At 43.6% G+C, this 18,197-nt stretch overlaps 1 protein-coding gene across 1 annotated transcript in view; it reads left to right on the top strand.

Moving 5' to 3' along the window:
* RNF103 (ring finger protein 103) overlaps positions 1 to 17,059 on the top strand; it is a 143,706-nt gene extending 126,647 nt beyond the window's left edge. Inside the window, exons 3-4 of the mRNA XM_078678671.1 lie at positions 2,151 to 2,266; positions 15,154 to 17,059. Of these exons, the coding sequence (XP_078534797.1) occupies positions 2,151 to 2,266; positions 15,154 to 16,714 (1,677 nt within the window). The 3' untranslated portion in view covers positions 16,715 to 17,059. The remainder of the gene's footprint in view (positions 1 to 2,150; positions 2,267 to 15,153) is intronic.
* Positions 17,060 to 18,197: the final 1,138 nt, after the last annotated feature.

Below are 18,197 nucleotides of genomic sequence, written 5' to 3'. Positions count from 1 at the left end.
TACCGCCAAACTCCATCACCTCCGTCTTATCTGTATTTATTTTCAGATAGTTGTTACTCATCGAGCGTATGATGTGAGTCAGACATGCATGGAAACTCGCAGACGCCACATTTTGAGATACAGAGATAATAATCTGTGTGTCGCCTGCGTAAGATACAAACGAGAACCCATGCTGTCTGATGAGACTGGCAAGAGGGGTGACATAGATGTTGAATAGAGTTGGAGACAATGCGGATCCCAATGGATCAAGCTGGGGTTTCTTGAGAATTTGTCGAATACAAGCCTGTTTCCAGACTAGTAGATAAAGCCTCGATAGAATCACTTGGTTTAGGATGGGGGTTAAGTGGCTACTAACAACCCCCGACACCACATGCATGACCATAGGCGGACACGGATCCCTCGGGGATCCTGACTTAGTAGATAGCAGGAGTTTATTTACTTCAGTAGGAGACAGTATGCTGAACGTAATTAATTGACAATGTTGCAACTTAACATCTGTTACAGTGGTTTGGCCAGTGTAATTTGTCTGTCTAGTACTCCAAAGGTCCTCATAGATCATTAGTATCTTGGTTCGAAAGAAATTCACCATTTTGGTGCATAGAGCGGAGTCAGGGATGAAACAAGTGTTCTGACGTGGTTGTGATAACACTGGAATGTTTTTGAACAGATCCTTAGTGGAATTGTTAGACTCCTTTATTTTTGTTGAGTAATAACTCTTTTTAGCGTGTATAATGGCTTCTTTATACCGTTGTAGTGCTCTATTGTAGGATATCTTATGCTCCCTACTATATTCAGTCCTCCACACACGTTCAGCTTTCCTGCATATAACTTTCAACTCTTTCAACTGTGGACAGTACCACAGCGAAGACGCCTGAACTCTTCTTAGTTTGATAACTTTCTCGGGCCTCTATGTTTACAGCCGCTGCTATCCATTTATTGAACTGGCAAGCTGCCTCATTGTTGTCTAAATCCTGGAGGGGCGGACAACAATTCAGGGCTTGTTCTAAGTCAGCCCCCTGGATTTTGGTCCAGTATTTGATTTTAATACTAGATGGTTTATTTCTATCAAACTGGACTGATGCTGAAAACTGAATATTGAAGTAAATCACAAAGTGGTCGGTCGATGGGAGGGGCACCGTGTTAGTGAATGTAACATCCAAATTGATGGCAAAAATGCCATTAAGTATATGGCCTGCCGAGTGTGTAGGGCCTATCACCTTTTGATGAAAACCATAACCGGCAAACCCCAAAGGGCTCTACTTTGCCCATTGCTATTCAGTTTGTACATGTTGCCTTGACTTTGTGCTCCAAGAGTGTGATTATTGAAGTGCAGCTCAAGTTCAACATTGCTAATCGGGAAGCTTCCTCAGTTGATTTGTAAGTCGGATAATCTGACTCCATGACTGGCAGTAGTAAGACGGTTGGTGTCTTTTAACCTTTTAAATCACAGACAAAGAATTGAAGGCTCTCTTGACCTGCAGCACGTCTCTCCTCTTGGCATCCATTTACTGATACTTGCCCTCCTTCTGATAAAAACAATGTAGAACTTGGGTTTGTGCCCCACCCACAAATTCTCTCTTGCTTCTGTTACAAGCTCCTGTTTCAACAATTTAACAATTCTCACCAGCTCCTGTTTCCACAATTTAACAATTCTCACCACATTCTCAGATTTCTTGACTGATCTTCATGCCCCTTCATTCAGTATTTAGTCCTGTGAATAATAGCATCTGGGAGAAACAACTTGATTGTCTACCGCTGGTAAGACAGTTGCAAGACTCTTGAAGTCTCTGAAAAAATGGCATTAAGTTCTCCTACTCTCTTCCTCCAATAGCTACCTGAAAAGAAACATCTTCACCATTGTCCACAAAGCAAAGTGTGCTCAACTCCTAAATTCATGTAGAACAAACCAAGACATGCCTTTAGATTCTCCAGCCAAGCGTTACTCCTAATTCTTACCCCACGTAAAGCCTGTTCTGGAAGTGGAGCTTTCTCTGCGAAATGCAGCAAGATTGTGGAATTCAGTTCCCCATTATTCATCAGATCAAGCAAAACCCTTAATAACGTATGTCCAAAAATTATAATTCTAGCTTTCTGTCATTAGTGCTTTGTCATTTCCCCAATTGATAATTTTTATTTTTCTATCCTATTAGGTGATTGCAAATGATCGAGCCCCTCTGGCAGGCAAAGTCCACTGGGAGAAAATGGTGAAAAAAGTGTCAAGATTTGGCATACGGACAGGCACTTTCAACTGCTCCAGCGATCCCACGTATGTTTTTTCTCATCCACTGAGTCTTTGCTGTTTAGGATACACATATTTTAGTTATTTAGTCACTTAATTGCCTTGATGTTCATGGCACTTCATACCTACATTTTGTGCATATAAATGTAGTGGGAGTAGATAATTTGTTAGAGATAGTACTTTAAGTCAGTACTGGGAACATCAATTGCAAAAGCAGAGTAACCCTTTCAGTACAGCAAGGAAGTGTCTTAAATTGTACAAGCGTCAAATTAATGTATGGTAAAAATACACAGAAAACCGATTGAGAACAACTCTTGGTTAGTCACCTAGGCCCAGATGTAGGTAAAATAGAATTACCGATTTTTAATTACCGATTCGGTAATTAAAAATCGGTAAATCTAAGGGGTGGATATGTAGGTATTCCAGATGTGCTAGAATACCGATTCTGAAGAATTCGGTATTTACCGAATCGGTAAATACCGATTCGGTAATGCCCATTCATTCCTATGGGCTTTGAAGCCCATTGGAATGAATGGGCATTACCGAATCGGTATTTACCGATTCGGTAAATACCGACTTTCACAAGGGTGCAGGGGGTGTCACTTTGACACCCTCTGGCACCCCCAAAAGAGGCTCGGGTGCCATGTGGCAGGCATACATGCCCTAAGGGCATGTCTGCCTGTCGTATGGCATAGGTGTGCATGCACACATGTGCATGCACACCGGAATCTGTATTTTACCATCAAATTGGATTTGATGGTAAAATACCGATTCGGTAAGGCTTGTGGGACTCAGAAGAGTCCCACCTACATAACAAATTTACCGAATCGGTAAAAATACAGATTCGGTATTTTACAGAATCGGTAAATTTACCGATTCTGTAAAATTGAGTGCCCTACATCTCAAATTCCAATTACCGGTCGGTAATGGCCGAATTCGGCCGTTACCGACCGGTAATTGGCCACCTACATCTGGCCCCTAGAGTCGGATGTATAAAGCTGTTTTGCGGTCGCAAATGGGCCAATTTGCAGAATTGGCAAATTTTCAACCACAAAAAAAGCATTTTGGTATGTATTAAACCCAAATTGCGATTCGGTAGCTCATTACCGAAACACAATTTTGATTTTCAACCAAATACAGATTCAGTATTTGGAAGGGGGGGTCCCTTCAAAATGCAAGATCAGAGAGGAATGTATTAATGCTTGGCAACCGAATTCTGATTGCAAAACTTTAATAATTTACTGACTACGAAAGTGTAGTAGTAATGCATTTGCAAATGGGAAGGGGGTTCTACTTCTTGTCCTCAGTGAGAAAGTGTATATTACAGTGTAGTAGTCCTAAAGCTTCATTGTATGTAAGTGCACAGGGGTTCTTGTATAGCTGGGAAGCATCTGAGCTTTCTTGGACTAAGCGTCGCCCAAATTGACCTTGTTCTCCTTCCTCTGCATCTTCTTGACAAGAAGAAAGAAGGGGTGGAGTAGAGGCGCAATCTTCAATGGTGGAACCTTTGGGTGTTTATTCTCTGAGAATGGTAAAAGACATGGGGACACTGGAAGACAGCACCTGCAAAACTGTGATTACAGCTGATCTTTCAGTTGACAGGGAATAAAGAATGAGCATGGTAGTGCTAAATGAGTTTTCACTGTTGACTGTGCTCGTCTCGTTAACTGGGCCTTTCACTATGATATTCCTAAAGATAAGATGATTGACAGGAGCTTGGTCAGTTGAGGAGCCCATTTTTGGCTAGAACTTTGACCATTTGGTCGATGAGGAGGGAAATCCCAGCAATGCTTTTTTCATTTATGAGGAGGGTGCTGATAAATGTGACAACAGGATTGTCGAATAGATAGTAACGGAGAAGTCCATTATCATGGGTGGATGAAGATTATGATGCAGAATCATTCAGCCTTATCAAAGAGGCTGCAGTTGACAGTACTTCAGCTGAGAATCAGTTTTCTGAAGCTTAGAAGGAGCTCTAATGGATTTTTGAAGCCTGAAAGGACAGAAATTACATAAAGGCAACCCAAGTGAGCCCTGGGGCCTTAACCCATCTAACCTCTAAGATCTCCTGCTTTCTTTTCTTGAGCTTTTAGAGGGTGGAAGTGCTGGTGTATTTGTGCACTTACTCATTCCCTGGGGATTGTGATCTCCTGATGACGATGACTTAACATAAGTTTGTGCCTCTCAGAGTCTTTCCAGAACAGATTGTGCAGATCTTCTTCTATTGGAGATTGTGATTAAGGATGGCAACAGTAGACACACTGCACATGAGGGCATTAAAGAAAATAAATTCTGATGGATACTTCTTACCACAAATTCCTCACTTTTTGAGAATACATCTGACCATTCTTGTTAGCATCCCAAAGGAAGTAGAGTAGTTTGCTTTAGTTCTGCACAGGTGATTGTCCAACACTGAGTGTTCCATGTGCAGGTGTTCTATGTCCCCCCTCAGCCCCTGATCTTCCAGGACATTCGGTGCAGAGGTGCCCTATTTGCCCATCAGCCCCGTCTCTTCCCCGGGTGCATGCGGCAGTGGGTGATCCATGCAGAAGTGGCCTATACCCTCCCTTAGTTCCTGCAATGCCCTTGCGTGCCAGTAGGTGACGTTACGCGGCTCAGCGTTGGGTCCTTAATGCCCCAGAAGGGACATAGGGCCACAATATAACCACCACCTTCATGTGTCAATCGCAGTTGTTTTCTTTCCTCACTTTCCAACACCTTCGATTTGTCACTTTTCATAAAAGCTTCTCAAAATGTTTCGAGTGTGCAAGGGACGTGTCTCTCACCATAAAGCAATGGGGTTCAACCCCTGTAAGGATTGTCACAAACAGATGTCAGTCACAGATCCACAAAGGTCTGTCTCTGGTGTCTTAGCTCCTCTCATTACTTGAAGTGGTGGTCCAAAGGCCATCTTGGACCGCAGTCAAATTTTACATCAATAGGCACCATGAGAAGGCTTGTGGGGCCTGAAACCTAACGAAGTCAGAGATGCTGATGCATTCTCTGCCTTTTGGCTGTTCTTGAGAGAGATCATCATCCCATACCAATTCTTCAGATAAGTCAAAAAAGGAAAAAACATAAGAAATCCAAATATGGCTTCCCCTCTTCTTGTCACTATCGTCAGGAAACCTTGCGTGGGTACCTCCAAAACCTGGTCATTTAAAAACGGTCCCCTCTCTAGTGCCAATCAAATCCAAATTCCTGAGCCCATTAGTGATGCAACTTAGATTCTCAGACGCAGAGCCACATAAAGACAATGATAGCAATGACAAACTGCAAGTAAATAGAACGAAAATCTTTTCTGTACCTCCAGGAGGTCAGTGTCCTTGACCTCTCTGGACACTGGACTGGGTTCTCCACCTGGCCCCTCAAACGAGGAATCTGCCTCTTTCACTAGAAATGTGGCAGAGGTTCTTGACCTCCGGCTTCCTTCATTGAAGTTTATAACAAATATCCTGACTGAGGTTCATAGCCAGGGCGCAGACCTCTTCAGAACCACTTCTATTAATGAAGCCCTCACAGACACCTTCTTAGGCACCTAGGCAAAGCCCGGATCTTGCTCCCCCTTTCAATGGACAAATAGCCCACTTGCCCAGACCAGCTCCGGGGCACCCACCTTTCCACCTGTAGCACCCAACATCAGGCTTTCATCCGCAGACCCATTCCCGCTCCGTATCTTTAACCTCGGAAATCAAAGGATCGGCCAGGAACTCGCCACCCTGCTCATAACCTCTATCACCACTGCAGTATTTCCCGATGCCTGAAACTTGCCAGTCAGACCACTTCCCAAAAAATCCTCCGCCGACCCCAGCAAACTCAAACTACTACCCAATCTCCCTGCTCCTATTCCCAGCAAAGGTACTGGAAATGATCAACAACAAGCAACTCATGACACACCTGGAGCAGAACCAGCTACGTGACGCCTCCCAGTCTGGCTTCCGCAGCAATCGCAGCACTCGAGCTGCCCCGAGCGCACCAACAACATAATTTCTTACGCAGGTGACACCCAACCGAGGAGAAACAGCAGCTCTGATCCTCTTCAACCTCTCAACAGCCTTCGACACAGTATCCCACCTCATGCTGCTCTAATGACTCCACCACATCTGCATCCCAGGGGACATGCTCTAATGGATAGCTGCCTTCCTCACCGGAAGAACCCAGAATATACACCTCCCTCCTTCACCTTCAAACCCATCCACATATGTGCACACATCAACCCGTGCCCCCGTTGACTGTTAAGCCTCAGAAACGACAAGATCAGCCACCAGCTCACCACCATCCTTAACACATCCCATCACCACAGCCACCTTCCCTTACGCCTGGAAACACTTGGAGGTCTAACCCCTCCTCAAGAAACCCTTTGCAGACCCCAAAGACCTCCAGAGCTATCGCCCCATCTCGCTGCTCCCGTTTCCCGCCAAAATCTTGAAGAAGGCCATCAACCTCCAACTCACCATACATCTGATGAGAAACAACCTTCTAGATCCCTCCCAATCAGGATTCAGAGGCAGCTACAGCACTGAGACGGCCCTGATCACCACGATAAACTACATCCGCATCCTACTCAACAGCGGGGAATCCGCCACCCTGATCTTTCTCTACCTCCACTGCCTTCAACACCATCTCCCACCACACACTCCTAAACCAACTGCACCAGTCGGATTCAGACAATACTCTTAGATGGATGGCATCCTACCCCTCGTGGCGCACACAGAGGATCTTTCTCCCTCCCATCACCTCACAGTCAAAGCACATAATGTACAGCGTCCCTCAATGCTTGTCCATCAGTCCCACCCTCTTCAACATCTACATGACGCCGCTAGCAGTCTTTGTCAGAGACCCAACATTAACATCATCTCCTACACAGACGACACCCAGCTTGTCGCCTCAGTCTCAGCGGACCCCACTACAGCGAAAAGCAACGTTCACAACTGCATGAAGAATGTCTCTGCCTGGATGAAAGACAACTGCCTGAAACTCAAAACGGAAGTACTGATTTTCTGTAGCCGTTCCTCTCTCTGGAACGACTTGCGGTGGCCATCAAAACTCGGACCCGCCATCAGAACTCAGACCCACCCCCACTCTTAAAGATCACTCTCGCAACCTCTGCATTATCCTAGACAGCGAACTCTCCATGAAACGACAGGTCAACGCTGTCTCCTCAGCCTCCTTCCACACACTCTGCATGTTCTGTAGAATTTTCAAATGGCTACCCACCTGCACCAGGAAAACCGTGACACAATCCCTCATCACCAGCCGTCTGGACTATGGCATCACACTTTATGCAGGTACCACCGGCAAACTCATGAGAAGACTCTAGATGATCCAGAACGCAGCAGCCAGACTGATCCTCAACCTGCCCAAAGGACCCACATCTCCCAGCCCCTGAGAGACCTCCACTGCCTTCCCATCCAGAAGAGATGCTATTTCAAGCTTCTGACCCAAGCCTTCAAAGTCCTCCACGACCAAGGACCGGCATACAGGAATCACTGCCTCAACTTCCACCCCCTCCCAGAAACCTCCAATCCGCTCACCTCGCCCTCACAGACACCTTGCGTCCGCCACTGCCACACCGGAGGACGATCCTTCTCCCACCTCGCTGCCAAATCCTGAAACACTCTTCCCTTCCACCATCAGACTTCACCCTTATTGGCAGACTTCGGGAAGGGACTCAAGACCTGAGTGCCTGGATACCCTCCTGAGTGATAAGTTGTGCAATATAAGCACAGGTTGATTGATTAATTGACCCAAGGAGATCACCTGCGGTGCTCCCAGGGCTCATCCCTCAGCTCACCACTCTTCAACTCCTATATGACCCTGCTGTTCTACATCTTCAGATCTCATGGTCCCAACATAATTTCTTACGCAGGTGACACCCAACTCACCCTCTCCCTCACAGATGACCCTACCTGCCCCACAACCATTTTCCTCTGATGCATGACAAACGTAGCCAACTGGATGAAGAACAACTGCCTGCAACTGAAAACAGGCAAGACGTAGTACTGATTTTCGGCCACAGCAGCAACACATGCCTGTTGACCATCATACCTAGGATGTGCACCCACTCCCTCCCACCACACCAGAAATCTCTGAATCATCATTGACAACAAGCTCACCATGAAATCACAGATCAACACTGTCACCGCCGCCTGCCTCCCCAGGCTGCACATGCTACATAAGATTTTCGAGTGGCTACCTCTACACGTGAGAAACATCATAACACAGGCCTTCATCACCAGCTAACTGCATTATGGCAATACCCTCTATATAGGAATCACTGCATACCTCCTACAGAGACTTCAGACCATACAGAATGCCGCAATGAGGCTCATTCTCTACCCACCCCGATGAACTCATATCACACCCCAACTCAGGCAACTCCACTGGCTCATCATGCAGAAGAGATGCCAATTCAAGCTTCTCACCCATGCACCCAAGGCTCTACACAACTTAGGAACCAACTACATTAACCTCCACCTGAACTTCTACCACCCATCAAGAAGAGTATGCTCCGCCTCACTCCCACATGCCCATACTTCCGGCATCTACCGAAGCAGAAGTGGAGGACGCTCCTTCTCCCACATTGCAGCAAACACCTGGAGCAGCCTGCCCACACAACTCCGGACCATTACCTTACTTCTGGAATTCTGAATTGCCAAATTCTGAATGCCATAAAGACCTGGCTGTTTAAATAATCCTCCGGTAATTGCAAGCACCTTGATACACTATGAGGACATTAGCCACACTTTATAAATCCTGATTGATTGACTTCACCAGTCAACTAACCATAAATACTCTTCTTAGCAGCCCCCAAGAAAGTGAGTCAAAACATATGGAAGCATTCAGGAAATGTATGGAGGCATTCGGAAACTGGATGTTCTACCCTGCCAGCCCTGCCGTTAGGTCTTTAAATTTGAGTTGCTTCTTGGGGCGTACTTGCACACATTATGGGACATGGTTAGTGAGATTGGGCCAGCATTCCCAGACGACCTTAGTGCCAGCCTTCAAAAAATAATTCAGGGTAGCCAAAACACGACAGTCTGTGATTAAGTCAGCCCTGGGCACTACTAATTGTTAAGGAAGTTGGGTCTAAAATCGTGCTTCTCCATCACTTATGGATAAGATCTGTGTGCTTCTCCAGTGATGTCCAACAGTCCCTCATAAAAATTCCCTTTGATGGCACCCATCTCTTTTGAAGCCCTCTAATGCAGACTCCGCTTTAGAGGGCTTCAAAGAAAGCAAAGCAATAGTGTACTTTCTTGGCCTTGCAGCTCCTGTATGGCAGTTTCCCCAACAATATTACCCATTTCGAGGCCTCGGAAGAGGGATTCAGCAGAGGCTGCAACAGACTTTGCCTCGGCAACATCAGACCTCCCAGTCCTTTTGAGGTAGAGGTCCGGTCAACAACGTCAGTGCCACACCACTACCGTCAAAACCCTTCAGTGTGCCTTAAGCGGGACACTACTACTGTTGCCTAGTTGGAGGCCGGATAACTTACTACCTCCAGGGATGGCCAGAGAGATGCATGCTTCAAATTGTCCAATGCGTTTATGCGCTTCCCTTCCTGTCCACCCCTCTGGACACACCACCTACACATTACTGCTTCCAGAGGAATACTTGGCCATCCTCCAACAAAAAGTTAATGCTCTCTTGGCGAAGGGAGCTATAGAAAGGGTGCCAGCACCAGAACTCTGGACTAGTTGCAATTCTTATTTTCTGGTGCGAAAAAAGTTCTAGATCTCCACCCTTTGAACTTATTCTTTAAGAAGGACATGTTCAAGATGCTTTCTTTGGCCCAAGTTCTGTCTGCCCTGGATCCAGGCGACAGGATACTTGCATAGGATTTGCAGGATTCATGTTTCCACATGCCTGTCATGCAATCCCACAGACATTACCTGCAGTTTCAGGTAGGCCATGAACACTTTCAGTTCTCCATGTCCTCTTTGGCCTCACCAGTTCACCTCGGATGTTCACGGAAGTGATGGTGCCTGCCCATCTCAAGAGATTGGGAATACCTGTCTTCCCGTACCTCGGCGATAGGTCGTCAAGGGATGGCTTTTCGCAAACAGTTGTGAACCAACTCTAGATGATGGCCGACATGTTAACATCACCTAGATTTGCCATCAAAGTGTAGAAGTCCTTCACATAGGAATCTTTCATTGAAGGCTCCTGGACACGGTGCAGTTTCAAGACTTCCCTCTGTCTCAACGAGTCCAGAATATTTGGGCTACTATCCTGATATTTCAACTTTTTAACTCGGTCTCGGTGAGAACGGCCTTAAGGATTCTTGGCCTTAAGCATCTGGCTAGTGGATCAAACCAAGTGGCACATGCTAGCTCTGCAGTTGGATCTGAATTTTAGTTTGCTCAGCAATAAGAAAACCTATTCGATTCCATCCAGGTGTTGAAGGAGACTGCAAAAGACGTGCAGTGGTGGTTCCAAGGTGGAGATCAGAGCATTCACTCTAGTCTCTGGCAGAAGCCCGTCTCCACATCAACCTGTTAGAGTTGCAGGCGATTCGCTTGACACAGAAAGCTGTCATCTGTCCTTGAAGGAGGAACTGGTACAAGTTCGTACATACAAAACCACAACCATGTGATACTGCACCAAGCAGGACAGGGTGGGGTTGTGAGTCCAGTGCCAAGAGACTGTGCCTCTGGAACTGGGAATTTCCCCGGTTATACAACACCTGGCAGCATCTTTAAACGCCAGGGGGGATGAACTCAGGCAATGCAGCCTAGCAGACCATGAATAGAGGCAACACTCAGAGGTGGCACAGCCCTCTTTCACCATTGGGGAGAATCCAGTCTGAATCTTTTTTCCATCACCAACAGCATTTAGTGTCCAAGCTTTTGCTCGTTGGAGTTTCCAAGGCAATTCTCTCTCAGAGATGCTTTGCTTTTCAGTTGGATTGATGCTCGGGAATCCTCTACGCCTTCTCCCCTCTGCCTCTCCTATCCAAAGTTCTGAAGATCACTAACTGCTCGGTCCAAGTTATCCTTGTGGCTACGTATTCCAACAGGAGAGTGTGGTCCTCAGAACATCTGTCCTCCGATGTGCCTGCCTCTTCCGAAGGATCTTCCGCCACAACAGCAGAGCCAGGGCGCTGCACCAGAGCCAATCCAACTTACACCTCCATGCGTGGAGTTTGAGCGCCGACAATAGACTGTGTTTGACCTCCCTCTGCCTCATCTTCAACCCCATTGTATATTCCCCCCCATTGCAGTGAATATCAAACTGCCCAAAAAATGGTTGCAGCTTTGTAATAGTCCATCTTTAAAATATTGACGCAATACCTTATAGGACAACTGTATGTAAAAGTTGTTATTTATCCACCTCTGAGTGTAAAGCACCCGCTGGCGACCCAATGCCCTAGGTGACTAGTGAATGTGTCTTGTGCAGCGTGGTGTGCTTATCCTGCAAGTGAAATGTTGGAATCTTACAAATTGCGCATTAGGATCTTGCATTCTCTTAGGAGGTAATGGATTTCATTCATTCCTTATAAGCAAACTAAGTTATGCACACGCTGTAGAATACCTGTAAGTAATGCATAAGGCGTACCAAAATAATTTTCTGATGGATAGTTCTTACCATTAGTTTTGCGTATGTACCTCATCAAAACATATCTTCACATTCTTTCATTCCATTATTATGCCCAGATTCTTGCCACCACGTGTTTTGCTAGACAAAGAGCAGTATTATTTAATGTTTCATCTATTCAAATCCACTCTTCTCCAAAGTGAACACAAAGAAAACCTAAATATTCTAATTTCGATTTGATCCACCCAACATTTATTTTCTATTATATACCAATATATTCTCATCCATACTGAAATCAGTACTGAATACATCACCCCAGCAGCTAAATAGCGTGTGTGATTAGCTAAAACCGTCTCCATTCCCCATGACACATAGCTGTTTTTAACATTATATACAAAGCTCAGGTATTTATTTTTTTTAATTGCATTTTCATACACACAATAGTGCAAAAAAAACAGGGTCCAATATGTTGAGGACAATGCAGAGAGAACATACACAGCAATAGCAATGGTTCATCCTGTGGTTACAGCAGTAGATGCAAAATTACTAAGACATCCATAGTATTGTCCTCCCACCCATCAGCCACAAATCCCACATTTAAGCAAAAGTTCAGGTATTTAACACAGTTACAATTCCTGTATACTCGATCTATTTTATATGTATTTATAGATTTGTTTAAAATAACAAATTCAATCCATATATTCATTCATCAATACCACTGTTAATTCTCCCTTGTCAGATATTTACCAGCAGCGCTATTGGTTCCAACTCAATTGTTTAATTTCACGTCAATTTATAAGCTCTGTGCGCTAACCACTACATCAGTGAAGACGTTATACTAGAATATCGCTTGCAACACTTTGCAAAACTAAACACTTCATTTCTGCAATACGAACATGCCAGTTCGTATCTAAAGTATGTTGCTTAAAATTGCAGAATGCTTGCATCATTCGCGCCTACCTGAGGCTCGATCCAGTTTAAAACGGTTATCGTTAGGCTTGTTTGTCTATCCTATCCATGGTAAAACTGAGCTTTGTCTTACAGGTAATGAAACTCCTGATGTCATACTTATGAGTTGCTTTACTGTCTGTGAAGGTCAACTATTTTTTCACTTGTTAGCTTGCAAGAGTTTACAAGATTTACTATTTATTAAAAAAATAACACTGTGTAAGAGCCAGGTGAATCTTTGTATATTTTTCTTGATTATAAATGGTATCACCACGACTGTGATTTCCCTGTAAAGTCTCTTTTCCTGTACGTGATCTGTGGCTTACGTCCAATGACTTGTAACATAGGCACCAATAACGAGAAGAACTATCCATGAGAGATTTCCAACTGCTTTCGATGCACTATATTAAGCAAATAGAATAACAAAGGACTATGAAATGCTGTAATTCAGGAATAATTTGACCATAAAGCTTGTTTGTACTAAAAATCGTAAGGAGATTCCCCCACTGGTTGTGATATTTATTGGATGCCTAAATGGATTAAGGACAGTACTGATTCTGATCTTGCCTGCAAGCTATCCTCTGTTTATAGTTTAAGTATTTATGTTCACTGCCCTTGGACCTTATTCTCCCTTTTATGAAGGCATGGGTTATGTCTCAGACTTAGCCATCCATACTGCGAAATGCAGTGTATTTATTGACTGGCCAGAATTGGCTGTAATTAAAATCAGTATAACCACTTTAGGCTCATTCAGAGTAGTAAACTTAGGTGTGTGGTAGTAGCGTGCGAAGGGCAAATGCTTCACACTCAGTTTTCCCCAAACATATGCCACCAGAAAAAAACGGGCAGAATTCTCTAGTTTTGGTCATCGTTGTGCACAACACCCACATCATGTAATACATCTTCCTAACCTGCAAAACTCAGTTGTTATTTAATGGCATTTTTCATCCACACATTATAAATGCCTCAGACTGATGCTAATGGCATTTATTATAGGGTATGAGAATTACCATTTATTTTCCAAAGAACTCTGAATGAGGGCCTTAATGTATTATTCCCTCATATCAGAAGCAGATAAAATCCTATGGCCAGCAGCAAACCATATGTTTATGCAATGTTGTAAACACAGGCTTGCCTCTGTCATTCTCTGTTATGTTACTTCAGCAGTGTTTTTACGCGAGCCAGGCCCCCCCCCACGCCTAAAGGTGGTTTAAGAGCAAAGATGGTATGGTAAATATAGATAGTGTTTCCCGCAGTGTTCCATGCAATCATAGTGCCAATTGAACCATTATAAGTTCATCTTTCAAGACCGTGACGACTAAGTGAAAAGAAGTGATTGGTGTTGATATATGAAATGGCCTGTCCATTGACCGGTTCAGTCTGTTGCACTAAAATCAATTTGTAAAAAATAGAACACGTCTGTGGTCTGACTATACAAACAGAGAGTCATCTAAAACATTGGAGAACTAGAGATATGAGCCCAGTATTTGGTTTTGATTGTTATATCAATAATTTTTGTTAAGGTGCTTGGGTTAATGACCTGCATTTAATTTTGGTACTTGAGCTAATATTTTTAATTGCACCGAGAGCCTGATGCAGAAAACGTTTTGCTCCCCTATATGTGGCTTAGTACTTGAGACTTCTGCGGGCAAATTCAAGTTTTTATTACAGTATTCGTATTCAATGATTTTCCCGACTGCAAATTTTAATGGCGGATTGAAAGCACATCACTGTGCTGTTACCTACATAGATCAGAGACGGAGCTGTGACAGTCTTGTGTTGTGATTAGTCCCGTGTTTGTTCATATTTTTTAGTTATACACACACACAAACTTGGTGTTTTACTGTTTTAAAGGTGTGTTGTTTGCAAACCAACTTCTTAGTTAAGACATAGTTAAGTTACTGTTCTCGTTGTGTCTGTGTAGCTTCACTTCTGCCACTGCTTCCCAATGCACCTTCTCCCCCCATTAATTTTATACAAATGGGAAGATTTTAACAGGTAGGTATGGAAATAAGTGGTCTTTTTGCACAGCTCATAACTGGGAGAGTGTGGGTCATAGTAGGGAGAGAAAAGTTTAAAGGGGGGGACCAAGAGTATCACCTCCTTCTTGGAGTCCCCTGCTAACCCGGGCATATAGATCGGAGCTCAGGTCCACTGTTATTTCGACAGAACACCACCAGTGTGGAGCAACACTGCGTTATAAAAGAAACACCATGCACGAGGCTACTCTACTCGTCAGTTGAGCAAGATGGTAAATTTTACTACAAATACTCTTCCTAGCTGCTGTTGAAAGTTCGAAAGATTACCTTCCACTAATGAAAATCAGTGGCAGTATGTTCTGTGGATTTCATATAGCACTCAAATTGTAGACCTAGGACCTACAGGTATATCTTACTTAAATGTATGTATTTCTTTTTTTCTTTCAGATACTGCCGGAAACGAGGCTGGGTCAGGTCTACCCTCATCATGTCTGTCCCACAGACCAGCACTTCCAAAGGGAAAGTGATGCTGAAGGAGTACAGCGGCCGCAAGATTGAGACGGAGCACATTTTCAAATGGATAACCGCCCATGCTGCATCTCGGATCAAAACTATTCATAATTCTGAGCACTTAAGAAACGAGTGGAACAAAAACGATCAATATCGTGTAAAAATATACCTGTTTGCAAACCTTGACCAACCGCCCGCCTTCTTTTCTGCACTAAGTGTGAAGTTTACTGGAAGAGTAGAGTTTATTTTTGTTAATGTTGAAAAATGGGACAACAAAAGTTACATGGAACAGATTGGCGTACACAGGACACCATCATATGTGCTGAGAACGCCAGAAGGAGTCTACAAATATGGAAATAATACAGGGGAATTCATATCTCTTCGAGCCATGGATTCCTTTTTGCGCTCGGTACAACCAGAGGTGAATGATTTATTTGTCTTAAGTTTTGTGTTGGTTAACTTAATGGCATGGATGGACTTATTTATCACACAAGGAGCCACCATAAAGCGTTTTGTGGTGCTCATCAGCACTTTAGGTACATATAATTCCCTATTAATAATTTCTTGGCTTCCTGTGTTAGGGTTTTTGCAGCTACCATACCTGGACAGCTTTTACGAGTACAGCTTAAAGCTTCTGCGCTATTCTAACACAACCACCTTGGCTTCATGGGTGAGAGCTGATTGGATGTTCTATTCCTCGCACCCGGCCTTGTTCCTCAGCACCTACCTGGGTCACGGCTTACTGATAGATTATTTTGAGAAAAAACGAAGGCGCAACAACAATAGTGACGAAGTTAATGCCAATAATTTGGAATGGTTGTCCAGTCTATGGGATTGGTATACAAGTTATGTGTTCCACCCCATTGCTTCATTCCACCATGTTCCAATTGAATCCGACTGGGATGAAGATCCAGATTTGTTTCTGGAACGGTTGGCATTCCCTGATCTGTGGCTTCATCCACTAATACCAACTGATTACATAAAGAACTTACCAACATGGCATTTCCAATGTATGAATGATCAGTCGGAGGAGGAGATTTCGGAAGAGTCTCAGGAAAGTGATAGCGACTCAGAAGGTGAGAGCAGAGGCAGGGGCAAAGAAAAGTCGATGGACGAATTGAGAACATCACACAAGTGCAGTGAGGAATTATGCACACTTGGTCAAGTTTGCTCATGTGCCAAAAAATGTCTGAACAATTCCCAGGAAACAGAAGAAAGGTTGTACGGGACGTACAACACTGAAGAGGCCATGGAAGCAGATTGGTCAGCCTGGCCTGCTCATATGTTGCACTGCACAGAATGTGTTGTATGTCTTGAGAATTTTGAAAATGGATGTTTACTTATGGGCCTGCCTTGTGGCCATGTGTTTCATCAGAGTTGTATTATCATGTGGTTGGTTGGTGGAAGACATTGCTGCCCCGTTTGTCGGTGGGCATCATACAAAAAAAAGCAGCCATATGTACTGAATCAGCCAGTTTCTACTGAAATCCCGTCCTAGCCTTGTCCATCGTCTACATGCAAGCATTGTAGAATGCTCTGCTTGTCCTTGAATGTTAGTCACTTGATGTTTTTGTGCTTTGAAGTTTAGCCTACATGTTATTGCAGTGAACAAAAACGTACATTATGCTAACGTTAACGACTAAATCATTTGGTTGCCTTGATTGTCAAATTTGAATGCGTTTCGTTCGTATTGTAAAATAACTTCCTTTTCAGCATTTAAAAAATGTTTTTTGCACTTTTTTGGGAAGTGCAAATGTATTGTACTGACAGAAAACTCAATCCCATCCAATGTTTACAGGTTAAAAAAAGAATAAATCATTGATTAATGTTTCCTACCTTAAAAGACTATCGTTTGCATACATCTAGGAAGGATGTTGGTGGATAGCAGTCCTTTTCCAGAAACAGACATACTGAGAGTGAAAGCTTCTTTCAGATGCAAGACTGAATTCCTACCATCAGTGGGGAGCTTTTTCTCAAGTCAAATAAACTAGTTAAAGCTATTTATTAATTGTTTAAACGATATATTCAGATATCAAACATATCAGTGGAACATCGTCTACGTGAGGGTAGTTTTACTCTTTCTTCTCCATCAAAGGTTCCACTTAATGGTGATGGCTCCATTCCAGGTAAATGACTACATAGACGATACAAAGAGTGGACGGTTGGTCTGTAAAGTTGCTCTCAAGTCGGTAAAGAGGTTGGGGTATGCTAGAGTCATGGCTCTGGAACACAGTTTTGACCGCTTAAACAATTGGTGGTCCACTGGCGTTGGTAAGAAAAAAGTGCCACTCTACAGAGAAAACTCCGAGGCACGCATTTCTTGAGGAAGCCACTCGCCTTGCGTAAAGGTGTGGCTGGATCATGGTAACATCTTTCTTTTCATAGGAGGCTTCGACCCCTGCCATTACAGTGATGCATAGCATGAAACCAATATTCAGCCAGTGAAATATACAGTTGCAGGTAACTGTGTTTGGTAAGATAATTAGAAAGAGCCTCAAGCAGCTGTTTCAAATTGGGAATATTAAACACTATGAAAGCAGGAACATAAAAATAATCAAACACCCAAAAAAAATTGTTGACCGCTGTAAAAGATTTAAACTGAATTTGTAGCATTTTCTTTGTGTTTTCATAGTGTGAAATGCCAAGATGCACTCTGGAACATTTAAAGTATATTTTTAGCTAGCTTTTTAATGTACTGTACAATCATGTTGTTGGACTTGACTTTCATTTACCAGATTAGTGCTTTCTGTGGGATGCAGGCTATATTTGCTCGAATTGGCTAGCCAATTTTATATAATTGATTTTTAAAGGAAAAGGCTAGAACTGGATACAGTGTTTGGTAGACCTTGAACAATCTGGCATTCTTGCACATCATATGTTAGTATAAAAAAATGAACGTAGTGAATTGGAATGCTACATATGTATGATTTATGGCAAAGGATGGAATGGGCACGCAGAAACCACTGCATCGTTTTAGACTG

This window comes from Lissotriton helveticus, chromosome 2_2, assembly GCF_964261635.1.
Source record: "Lissotriton helveticus chromosome 2_2, aLisHel1.1, whole genome shotgun sequence".
In the NCBI taxonomy this organism is placed as follows: Eukaryota; Metazoa; Chordata; class Amphibia; order Caudata; family Salamandridae; genus Lissotriton; species Lissotriton helveticus.
This window is presented reverse-complemented; position numbering and strand designations above follow the sequence as displayed.